Below are 11,156 nucleotides of genomic sequence, written 5' to 3' on the forward strand. Positions count from 1 at the left end.
TTTTTACCTGGGATACTGCCTGAGTTAAAGCTCCTGGGAGGCCCTCTTTCTCTCGGTTTTCTGAGGTTGGGTACAGAGCTGCTGCCTGGGACCTGCTCTATCCACAAGTTGTTTTTCATCATGGTGGTGTATCACAGCAAACAAAGGCAAACTGATACATATGGTGTCCATCCTTTATGGCTGGCTGGTTTCACAGTATAAAAGCAAAGTATCTTTAAATTGCATCCATGTTGTTTATCAAGCTTTCAAGCAGGAAGGGAACAAGAGAGCAATGCGACTGCATATGATCAGATACATTATATACATGTGTGACCATGTCATTAAGCCTATAATGTATATGCTAACAAAAACATTTTTCTTTTTCTGTGTCTCATGTAGTCCAGGTTGACCCTGACATCCTGCCTCCACCTCTCAGGTGTGCCAAGGACTGATGGTTACTTTTTCTTTCTTTTTGCCTCTCAGCATTGAATGCACCCTTTGCTTCAGCCTCTCTTCCTGAACAGAGACTTTGTTTATAATCGAGAAGGAAAGAAGTGAAGGAAAGGAGATGACAGGGCTGTGTGAGGATGGTATTAGTGGATGTGGGACACTGAGGAGAGGCACGCATCATTTATTATTATGTGTTATCAGATAAACACTATTGTTGACAATGATAATGGCACTGCCGTCATACACCTCAGGTCCTCACAGTTCTACCATGAGATCTGTTTTATTACTAACATATTTACAGTAAGAATATAGTAGAGTTGGCAGCAAGTTCCTCACAGTCTAAAATGAATGGGACTTTTTGCCCATGTTCTGAGCAGCTATTTCCCAGGAGATGGCTTCCATGTAGTCACTCCTCATTGCAGCCTCCTGGAAAATTACTCCACCGCCTTTGTAAGACTGCTTGCGTTGGCATCTGCGATGGTAGCTAAATAAATGAGATTTCTATGTAACACATGCTGATACCTATGGGTGAAAAACAAAAATTAGATGCTTGTTTTTACTCACCAGGCAGGCTAAACCTACCCACTAAAGTGGAACAGCTTTCCCACTGACTGAATGACACAGATCATCAACCAAATGGTCTTACTATATAGCCTTGGCTGTTTTCAAACTTGGAGATCCATCTGCCTCTGCCTCTTCCTCCTCGAGTGTACCACCACACCTGGCTTTACCTCGTTAACTTAGAAACTTGGCATTTTCACCCCCACATCTACCCCTCTAGATCAAGCAACTCTGCTTTTTTTGCCTGGACTACAACAGCAGTCTCCTCATCCCCACGGCCTGTATTAGTGCCCCACAGTAGTCTACAGAACTGGAGTGAGCACAGCAGTTTAAATCAGGATCCTGTCATTTAACTGTTCTAACGCTTTAAAGATGCCATCTTAGCCGGGCAGTGGTGGCGCACGCCTTTAATCCCAGCACTTGGGAGGCAGAGGCAGGCGGATTTCTGAGTTCGAGGCCAGCCTGATCTACAGAGTGAGTTCCAGGACAGCCCGGGCTATAAGAGAAACCCTGTCTCGAAAAAAAACAAAAAAACAAAAACAAAAACAAAGATGCCATCTTAGTCCTACAAGGTCTTATGTGATGGGGTCTCCAGTCACTTCTGTGTCTTCATCTCCTGTGGCTTTCCCTTCACCAAGATCTGAACACAGGGGCCTCCTCGGTGTGCCTGAGATCCAGCACCTTTGTTCTGCCTTACTTATTTCTGGGACCCAGGCTTCTCTCGATGTTACCTTATGAAGGGCACTCTGCACCCCGTTTTCTACTTACCCTACCTGATTTCTGCCGTGCTGGAAAATGAACCAAGGGCTTCCTGTACATGACAGACATGCCCTGACTTTATTCCATTTAAAGCACATAAAATTCTTACATGTCTATTATATTTCTTCCCTCTAGTTCTAGAGTCTAAAACATCAGCTCCACAGACAGTAGGAATCTTTTGTGCTTCTTATTCATCATACATTGCTTCCTTGTCTGTAGTACCACCACTAGGTGTGGTGGTGCATCTTTGTCCCAGCACATGAGAGGCAGAGGCAGGGGGATCTCTGACTTGACAGCCAACCTGGTCTATAGAGCAAGTTTCAGAACAGCCAGGGCTACACAGGGAAACCTTTGTGGGGGGGAGGGAGGGCGGGGGGGGGGGGGTAGAGGGAGAAAAAGGATAAGGAAGACCCTTGCATGACCAAAGTAAGCACATGACATAGCCATTGTCAATTGCCAGCCATTCAGGAAGTCATTAGACTTAGGAAGTATGACCTTCACAATGTGAAAAAAACAGAATAGATTTGTAAGACCTTTGTATCTTTGCACAAGGGACAGTACACCAAAAAGAATGTGTTGCAGGCATTTTCTTTCTTTTTTTTCTTTTTTTGTTTTGGAGACAGGGTTTCTCTTATAGTCAGGGCTGTCCTGGAACTCACTCTGTAGACCAGGCTGGCCTCCAACTCAGAAATCCATGCAGGCATTTTCTAAACACAAGAAAGTGTTTACTATAAAATGTAAAAAAAAAGCAAACCTCAAATGCTGGAGTCAAACAAACACCTCAAAATGTCAATTCTCCTATTCCATTAAGTGCTTAAAGAAGGGTTATAGGTGACCTTTTAAGAGGCAAAAAAAAAAAAAAGTATGGGATTTTAGAAATATTTAAGTAACAATAAAGCATTTTCTATAAGAAATGGGGCCTAGTACTTGGACCAAATTTAGAAAAGGGTCTCAGATTCCGTTTCTTCCCATTCTGATATCCAATAAAAGAGCACATTAATTCTATCCTGGATTATACTTTGATTTAACATAGAAATCCCTTTGTTGGTCGTGTGTATCTCCTACAGACAGACTAAACCAAATTAGTTAACCAAGTGGCCTGACTTAACTTTTGGGGGATGGAAGTGAAATCCACGAATAAAGAAACTGTGGCTCTTATGGAGTATAGCTTAGCGATGCTTTCCTCTGTCACCACTTGACAGGGCTTTCTGTGAAACTCTAACTCCTGGTTCTACCATAAACTGTCAATATGGTTTTGAGTAGTAAGTAAATAACCTTTAGAGGGCGGAGCACCGTCTTGCTACGTAATCTTAGCTGGCCATCCTCCGGCCGCAGCCTGCCCAGTGCTAGGATTACAAGCAAGCAGCACCACTCAAGCCAAGCAATCTCTTCCGCACCTCCCTTTTCTCGCAGGCTCATCACCCAGGGCTGCCGTACGTCCCCAGTGTCACTTACTGGACGCACTCGTTCGCTCGGCCCTTGTTCTGATACTCCACGATACAGCGGATCAGCTGGTCATTCTCCTCCAGGAGCTGAAAGATGGGCGAGGGGGAAGCGCAGGGGGCTCTCAGGTGGAGGTCCCGGGCAGGCGACGAGCTGACCCTGCTCCCATTCCTTCCCCGGCCCACAGGCTGTCCCCACCACGGTCCGGCCCCTGCAGAAAGCTCCTGCACCAGGTCTCCGGCTCACGGTCGCTCACCCGCTGGATAGTCTCCTGGTTGACCTTGGCCTTGCCGCGTAGCCAGTCAGGAGCGAAGATGACCGACATGCTGCAAAGAAGCTCGGAATCCCGAGCTGGGAGCCCCCGAGTCGCGCGCTGCTGACGCAAGCCTGCGCCTTCCCGAGTGGGGGCGGGAAAAGGTTAGAGACTCTACTCTGATTGGGTGAGTCTCAGAGTGGGGCGGGGCGTCGTCTGTGATTGGACGGGCGAGCTCGTTCCGGCTTGCTCTTGCGTAGCTATGACGCTACTCTGTGGGCAGGACTTTTCTGATGATTGATGGCCAAGGGTTGACAGGTTTGTCCTGCAGCTTGGCTATCCTGTTCCTAACCCTTCTAGGTACAGTACAGTGGGAACTAAGGCCCCTTCCAGTCAGATAGATTAAACCGGAAAGTACTGATATTAGCTTTCCTCTTATCCTGGAAGATACATGAATGTGCTTAGATTCTTTCTGGGCAATAAAAAAAAAAAAAAAGCGTGTCCGGTAGGAGTTAGTGTTTGAAACCTCCTTGCCTGTTCTTCCGGAGGACCAGAATTTGATTCCCAACTCCACAATTCGAGTGGCTCACAACCACCTGTAACTAAGCTCCAACAGATCTGGTGCTCTCTTCTGGCCTGCACAGGCACCCAGATACATGTGGCGAACACACATGTAACACATGAGTAAAAGTTTGCTATGAAATTGTATTGCTTGTTGTCACCCTAAGATGTCCTAGTATTTTCTTCACTTTACAGAACAGAAAATAGATGCATTTCCCCGAGTCCTATTGGCCATCGATGACCATCAGACTGAGCCTGGGCAACGTGACTTTAGAACGTCATTTGGGGGAGAATCTTGAGAGCTCCCTAGAGCTTTGTTGCCCTGCCCTAGGTTTCCCCATCCCCATTTAGGTTATAAAGCAGCAGCTTCCATGCCATTCCAGGCATGAGGATCCAATGAGAGAAGTTGGGGTGACCTGTCTGTGTGGGATCAGACTCAGAGATTCTTGCTTCTCAGGCTCCCGCATCAGTCCCTCTCAGAGATTCTACAGAAGACAGGATAGGCAGAGCAGGTCACCAAGAGCAGGACACACACCTTGCTTAGTACCACTCTATCCCCAGCAATTCCTATTTAGAAATGGAAGACTGATGGAGGAGGTGGTGTCGAGGAGGGGCAGGTGCAGGGGGAAAGAAGACTCAGTGTGAAGGTGTGGATATGGGGGGAGGGAGAGGACTCAATCCTGAACTTTCTCTAGGAGGCAGTGGGAACCACGGATGGTCTCAGGCAGAAGACTGGCAATGCCTGAAAACTTTGTTGGCAGTGATAGATGAAAGGTAGGAAGGAGGTTGGGTTTGAAGAAGAGCAGTTAGGAGGCAGCTGCGGGTGAGCAGCTCAGAGGAGATGGATACTGTGAGAGAAATGTGCACTTGAGGAAGGAGACCTGGTTGGCCTAAGTGACTGAGTAGGGTGGAAGATGCAGGGGGAATTAGGGATGGTGCATGGGAGTTCTGGGTTTGGCATCTGAGAGAGTCATAATGCCATTTATGGAGGCAAGGAACAGGTGTCGGGGAAGCTGGACCAAAGGCAACAGAAACTTAGTCGGAGGTTATCCCATGTGGAAATATTGAAGTTCATGGCTCTTTGAATCTGGAAGCATGAATGAAGTCTGGAGGGACAGAGCTGTGATAAACATCACTTGGGCAAACTGATTCAAATCACGTGGTGGATAAGCCTGCCCAAGGAGAGCATGGTGGTTTCCCTTGTGCAGAAGAAAAGAAGCTGCAGAAGAGATGGGGGGGGGCGGAGAGGGGAGAGGGTAGAACCAGGGAACTGTGCGGGGTAGGGCTTAAAGAAAAGAGTGACTTACGAGTAACCAGTGCTGGTCCTTAATGTCATTCATGTATGCTGAGGCAGCCACAAGATGAGGCAGAAGTCAGAATCACAGGCTGCTTAGAAGTGGTGGGAAAGGGGAGGCGCTGAGTATTCAGCCGTTGACCAGGTTTCCCAGGAGGCTTGGCTGACAGAGGATAAAGAAAGTGGAGGATGCTGGGAGAAGAGTTGCCAGCAGCTAACACCCATCACTTTCATGGTTACTTGTTCTTCACTGGCAGAGGAGCCTGGGAGGGCAAAAAGAGATCAAAGAGTGGGAGGGGAGAGGGGCATGAGGGAGAATTGGAATTGGGTGTTGGGAGGGCTGGGCAGAGAACTGACTGGGCACCTGCTGGGTGCATGAAGGACCCGGCTGAGCCTGGCATTGTGTGTGGTACAGATCCATGTGGTGGCAGCATTTATAGCCCAGGAGACACTGGTGGCGAACCGAAGGATGACTCGAAACTGTCAGTATGACAGAAACTGTGTGGTAGATGTGATCACCCCCTGGATTCCCAACTCATGGGAAATGAAGTGAAAATTTAAAAAGAATTAATCAATAGAACGAAGTAGAGGCATGCTGTACAGTGCGGGAGGGAGGAGCCAAGTGATCCGGAGGGGAGGATGGAGACCGAATGTCTAAAGCTATAGATAACTAGACTTGGAAGTTGTCTTCGGAGATGTGGAGATTGTGGGGGTGGAGAGCTGAAATGCTTGCTTGGAATGGAAAGCCCCTGGAAGTGACAGTGGCCATGAGTGGTCAGGGATTGGAGATGTTGGCTGGGATTTTAGGCACTACGCTTTAACCGTTTCCGATTTCATTCTACAGTAGAGCCTGAGACTCACGGGGTGTGCCAGACAGAAGGTGAAGGAACAGCCTATCTAAATCACTCATGTCTCAGATACTAATATCCCAAGGCTTCAGCCCATTAAAAAAGATCTTGTTCATTTTTTTTTTAATTTTAAGACATTGTCTCACAAAGGATGACCTTGTGTTTCTGATTCTCCCATCTGTATCTTTTGAGTGCTGGGACTCCAGATGTGGTTGTGGTGCTGGGGACAGAAGTCCATGTTTCACTCATGGACGCTCTGCAAACACTCTCATGCATTCATGCTCCACAAACATTCCCTCCCAGGTGCCACATCCTGTCTGGAGTTCTCTACTTTTGCTTTTTAAAACATTTTGTTTAGATTTATTTACGTGGATGAATGTTTTGCCTGCACGTGTGTATATGCACCACGTGCCTGCCTGGTGTCCGCAGATGTCAGGAGAGGGTGGCAAGTCATCTAGAAGTTTCAGCTGTTTGTCAGCTGCTGTGTGAGCATGGAGAGAGTCAAGCCCAGGTCCTCTGCAAGAGGAACAAGGTGATCTGTAATTCTTGAGCCAACTCTCCAGTCCCTCTGATTTTTTTGAAATAAGGTCTCTGTAGTCAAGGTTGCCTAGGATTCACTATTTCGCCCAGGCCAGCCTCAGCTCCATGACAGGGCTCCTCTGACAGCCTCCTGAATACTGGCTGAATATTGATAATACAGGTATGAGGCACTACACTCCTGTCTTAGTTAGGGTTTTTCTGCTGTAAACAGACACCAGGACCAAGGCAATACTTATAAAGGACAACATTTAATTGGGGCTGGCTTACAGGTTCAGAGCTTCAGTCCATTATCATCAAGGTGGGAGCATGGCTGCATCCAGGCAGGCATGGTACAAGAGGATCTGAGAGTTCTACATCTTCATCTGAAGGCTGCTAGCAGAATACTGACTTCCAGGCAGCTAGGATGAGGGTCTTAAAGCCCACGCCCACAGTGACACACCCACTCCAGCAGGGCCACACCCTCTAATAGTGCCACTCCCTGGGCCGAGCATATACAAACCATCACAACTGCTAAATCCAGAGTTTTCTAGGTTTAGTACCAAATATTCACTATCTAGACAGGGCGCACAGTAGACAGGGTGTCAGTCTCCTTTATGTTTTTCTTCTTGGTGAATGTTATGAACTAGCCTTGTTGAGGCTTGTTACGGACCAGCCCTGACTCAGTGTGGGAGGGGACTGTGGCATTACTTGAATACCAGGACACAATAATGCCCAAAGGCTATCTTAGACTGTCACAAGTCTTCCTGTTTCATTTTGCAATTTGTTTGTGGTTACATAAGCCCTGTTTCCATTCCCACCCACAAGAGAAATGCCGTTCAGAAGTCTTCACTTAGCTCAGTCTCTCCATGTAACCTGTCTATCCAGCTGCTAGGTTGGCACCTATAGTAGGCTTCTCCATGGAGACCGAATGAATAGGCTATCTCTGTCTATATGATGAAGGTTTATTAAGAGAATGTGCCCTTGTGGTGACAGAGGCTGAGAAACAAGGGAGCCAGTTCTGGGGTTTACCAACTTGCACTTGACCTCAGAAGCAGGAAAGCTGGCACTGGGGATGTGGCTTAGTGGGTAGTGCTCTTGTCTAGAAGGCAGGAAACCCTGGAGTTGAGCTCCAGGGCCACACAAGCTGGCTGTGGAGGTACACGTCGGTAATACCAGCACCCAGGAATTGGAGGCAGTAGGATCGATCACCTTCAGTTACAGTCTGCTACAGTGAGTTCAAGGTCAGCTTGGGATACACAAGACCCTGTCTCAGGGAATAAAAGTGACGTATCCGGGAAGCTGATGGTGTCACTTTAGTAAGTAGCAGAGGTCCTGAGAACCAGAGACAGGGGTTGGGGAGTCACTGATGGGAGTTCTGAGGAGAGCCTGGAGTTCTGATGTATGGAGAGGATGCCTGGGCTGGTCTAGGGTTTTGTAGTTCAGGTACTCTATCAACAGAGATACATCCTCCGACCGACAGAGTGCTGTGTACAAGCAAATGTCTTTGAAACACACCAACTCTCCTTTGCCCAACAGCCTGAAACTTGGGGAAGCTTTCCTTGAGCTCCAACTCCAAGCCAAGTGCTCTTGTGAACTCGTGTTTGAACACCCGCTTTCCTGCCTGGTGCCCTACCCACTTCTCTTGATTTGGTTTCTGTGTTCACACTTGCTGTGTACACAGAGAGCGGCACACAGCGGTGCTCAGCACTTGTCAAAACAGTAAGGGCCTAACTTTGCTACCCAATCTTCCTCCAGCCTCATAGCGAGGGTGTGTTGCTCAGGGATCGGACTTTGGCACCTCCTCCAGGCTGGCAGAAGGCTGTGCTCTTCGGATCCTCTATCTCGGGCCTCCTGCCCAGCTGCGTAGCCTGCAAGAACCCACGCCCAGGGAGTGTCATTCCAGTCACAAGGGGCCTAGACGCCTCCGGAGAACAGCCCAGTCCGCTCCAGACCGGGCATCGAGGGGACATCGGAGCCTCTTCACACCGCTCGAGGTGAGACATACGTGGGCCTCCAGCCCTGCGGAGGAGACGCGGGCCGGCGGTGGGGGAGCAAACGGGCGCCAGCCCTGGAAGATTCACGCAGTTCCCGGGTCTGAACAACTGGACAGCAGAGACGCCCCATGATTGGTCTATTTGGGTGTGAGCGTCGCTTAGCAGCAGCGAATGGGAACTCATGGTGTGCGCACGCGCACCACACTCTACCTCCTGCAACCCGGCCGCGGGTAACCTGCACCCCGCCGGCCGCCGGGGTGGGCTGTGGTGGCCGAGGCGGAGGTCGGCCGCGGGGGCGAGGTGAGGCTAGCGGGCCAGGCGGGCGTGGAGTGGTGGGATCGGGGTCCTGGCCACCGGGCTGCAGCCCGGGCCGGTGGGACTGTGCTGAGGCCCGGCCCCCTGCACGGTGCGTACCTGCGGGGATGCGCTGTCCGCTGTGCCTGCTGCCCGGGGCGGGGCCGGGGCGTGTCTCGGGAGGGCGGGGCGGTGGTTCCCTTTTCGTAGACTGAGCTCTAGTCCTGGCTTCTCTTGAGAGCAAACTTTCCTTAGCCTGCTGGTCTTGCAGGACTTGGTTTCTTCAAGGCCTGGTCACCCCTGCACCAACTTTCCTGGACTTGGATAACCCGGGACAAAGAACCTGAAGAGCAGGGTGGAGGTCAAGCTTGCAAAAAGCCAAATCCAGGGAAGGAACTGTTTCCTCCAAAGAAAGGAGTTGGTACAATTTGTGGTTTTATGAAACAGGGCCCTGTGTACCTCCAGTTTGGCCTTGAGCTTGGGGCCCTCCAACTTCCACCCCCCAGGTATGTGACCTCCATGCCCAGCTCAGTTGGTGTAGCTGGTGACAAGATCAGAGAAACTAAAGCAACCCTCAGCGCAGAGCCAATGGTAGGGCAAAATGTCCGTGAAAGTCTACACAGAGGGTTTATTCAGGTAAAGAACCTGTCAGGGAAATGAAAACGGAGACCGCTTTGAGTGGCCTGACACTGATATACAGGATTTAGTCACACCCCAGCTTTCTCAGGAAGACAGTTATAGACAGGTCCCTAGAGATACCGCTTAAATGTTTTACGGACAACAGAGAGGACTTCTTGAGGTCTCATAAAGAATTTCAGATCAAGTGGGGGTGATGGTTCACATGTTTAATCCCAGCACTCAGGTGGCAGAGACAGAGGCAATGTGTGGCCAGACAAGACAGCTTTAGAATATAATACACTAGGTAAGGAGAGGTGATTTTATTTTATTTTAAAGACAGGATCTCACTGTGTAGCCCTGGCTGGTCTGAAACTTACTGAGTAGTAAGTTTCCATGCTGGCCTAGAGATCTGCCTGCCTCTTCTAAGTACTAGGATTAAAGGTGTGTGCCACTGAGCTATAACTCCAGAAGTTCATCCACTCCCTTGGTTCTTTTTTAGACAGGGTGTTCTGTAGCCTAAACTGGCCTTTAACATGCCACGTAGCTGGGGGTGACTTTGAAGTCCTGACCTTCCTGCGTCCACCCCCCAAGTGCTGGTATTATGAGCATAAGCCACCACTCTCTGCTTTTTAAGGGGCGCTTGTAACTGGTGTTGGGCTCCTTCCTCTACCAGCAAATCTCTGAGTCTCACTATAGCCCAGGCTCTCAGGTGCTGGGATTACAGGTTTGAGATCTACACCAGCCTCTGGTTACGTGTTGGCAGTACTGCGGTGGAGAAGGGGGTCTTTAGAGAGACGATAGCAGTCAACTCAGAGGGTTGGATTAGAAGTCCACATGCCATGAGAAGAATATGGAAGTCGTTTTCCTCACCTGTGATGTGGGTCCACGGAAGCTCTGAGCATTTAGACACATTAGCCATACGAAGGTCCCGGCCCCTCTGCATCCTCGGGGGATTGGGCTCAAGCCATTTCGTACAGTGGCTTTGTGTTTGCGGAAATCTGTGCACATTTCCCCGTGTGCCTCAGATAATATCTGCATTAATTATAACATCTACATAGTGCTCTGTGTGCGGTTGCAGTACATTGTTTAGGAAATCATGACAAGTCTGTACACACTCAGTACAGATGCAGTTTTTTTTTTTAAAAACATATTTTCCATCTGAGGTTGGTTGACTCTGCAGGTACAGCACCCACAAATATGGAAGGTGGGTTGAATCGCTTCTTAGCCCTATGACTAAGATCAGGTGCAGAGGGACACCTGTGACATTCTTCCTATCCAGGTCAGCTTCCGTTTTTCAGCTCTTAGAGATTGCCACAGTTGACACCCCTCTCCCCCCTGTGTGTGTGTGTGTGTGTATGTGTGTGTGTGTGTGTGTGTGTGTGTGTGTGAGAGAGAGAGAGAGAGAGAGAGAGAGAGAGAGAGAGAGTGTCAGCCCCATCCACAACATCCACAAGCAATTTGGAGCCTAGAGGATCCAAAGTTGGAAATTGGGCCTCAAATCTTGTATGGGAGAGTGAATCCATCATGGGCTTCCAATCCCTTTAGCATGCTTTCCTCAGTACTGTGCTTATGATGGGTGTGTG

The 11,156-nt window shown here is 49.1% G+C and overlaps 2 protein-coding genes across 5 annotated transcripts in view; one reads left to right on the forward strand and one right to left on the reverse strand.

The window, feature by feature from the left end:
* Positions 1-159: 159 nt before the first annotated feature.
* Positions 160-3,579, reverse strand: Ss18l2 (SS18 like 2). Its single transcript, XM_028767376.1, has 3 exons — positions 3,449-3,579; positions 3,205-3,281; positions 160-951 (listed from the first exon to the last, which is right to left on the reverse strand). Exons 1-3 carry the CDS (start codon positions 3,515-3,517, stop codon positions 864-866), a joined length of 234 nt encoding a protein of 77 aa, XP_028623209.1. The 5' UTR covers positions 3,518-3,579; the 3' UTR covers positions 160-863.
* Positions 3,580-8,872: 5,293 nt separating this feature from the next.
* The window catches only part of Sec22c (SEC22 homolog C, vesicle trafficking protein), a 20,891-nt gene continuing 18,607 nt past the window's right edge, over positions 8,873-11,156 (forward strand). For 2 of the 4 annotated variants that reach the window (XM_028767357.1, XM_028767354.1), the window contains exon 1: positions 8,873-8,961. The gene's annotated coding sequence lies outside the window, so the exon portion shown is untranslated. Of the gene's footprint in view, positions 8,962-9,033; positions 9,068-9,381; positions 9,462-11,156 lie in introns of those variants that run through there. The other 2 variants (XM_028767355.1, XM_028767356.1) reach the window with 2 other exon arrangements.

The sequence above is a fragment of the Grammomys surdaster genome, unplaced genomic scaffold, assembly GCF_004785775.1.
Source record: "Grammomys surdaster isolate TR1022 unplaced genomic scaffold, NIH_TR_1.0 172, whole genome shotgun sequence".
Classification (NCBI taxonomy): Eukaryota; Metazoa; Chordata; class Mammalia; order Rodentia; family Muridae; genus Grammomys; species Grammomys surdaster.

Coding starts and splice junctions, on each gene's coding strand:
- Ss18l2 (XM_028767376.1), bottom strand. CDS start 3,517: ATGTCGGTCATCTTCGCTCCTGACTGGCTACGCGGCAAGGCCAAGGTC. Junction 3,282..3,448: donor ACCAGGAGACTATCCAGCGG/GTGAGCGACCGT, acceptor CCCATCTTTCAG/CTCCTGGAGGAGAATGACCA. Junction 952..3,204: donor CGAGCGAACGAGTGCGTCCA/GTAAGTGACACT, acceptor TTTCACCCATAG/GTATCAGCATGTGTTACATA.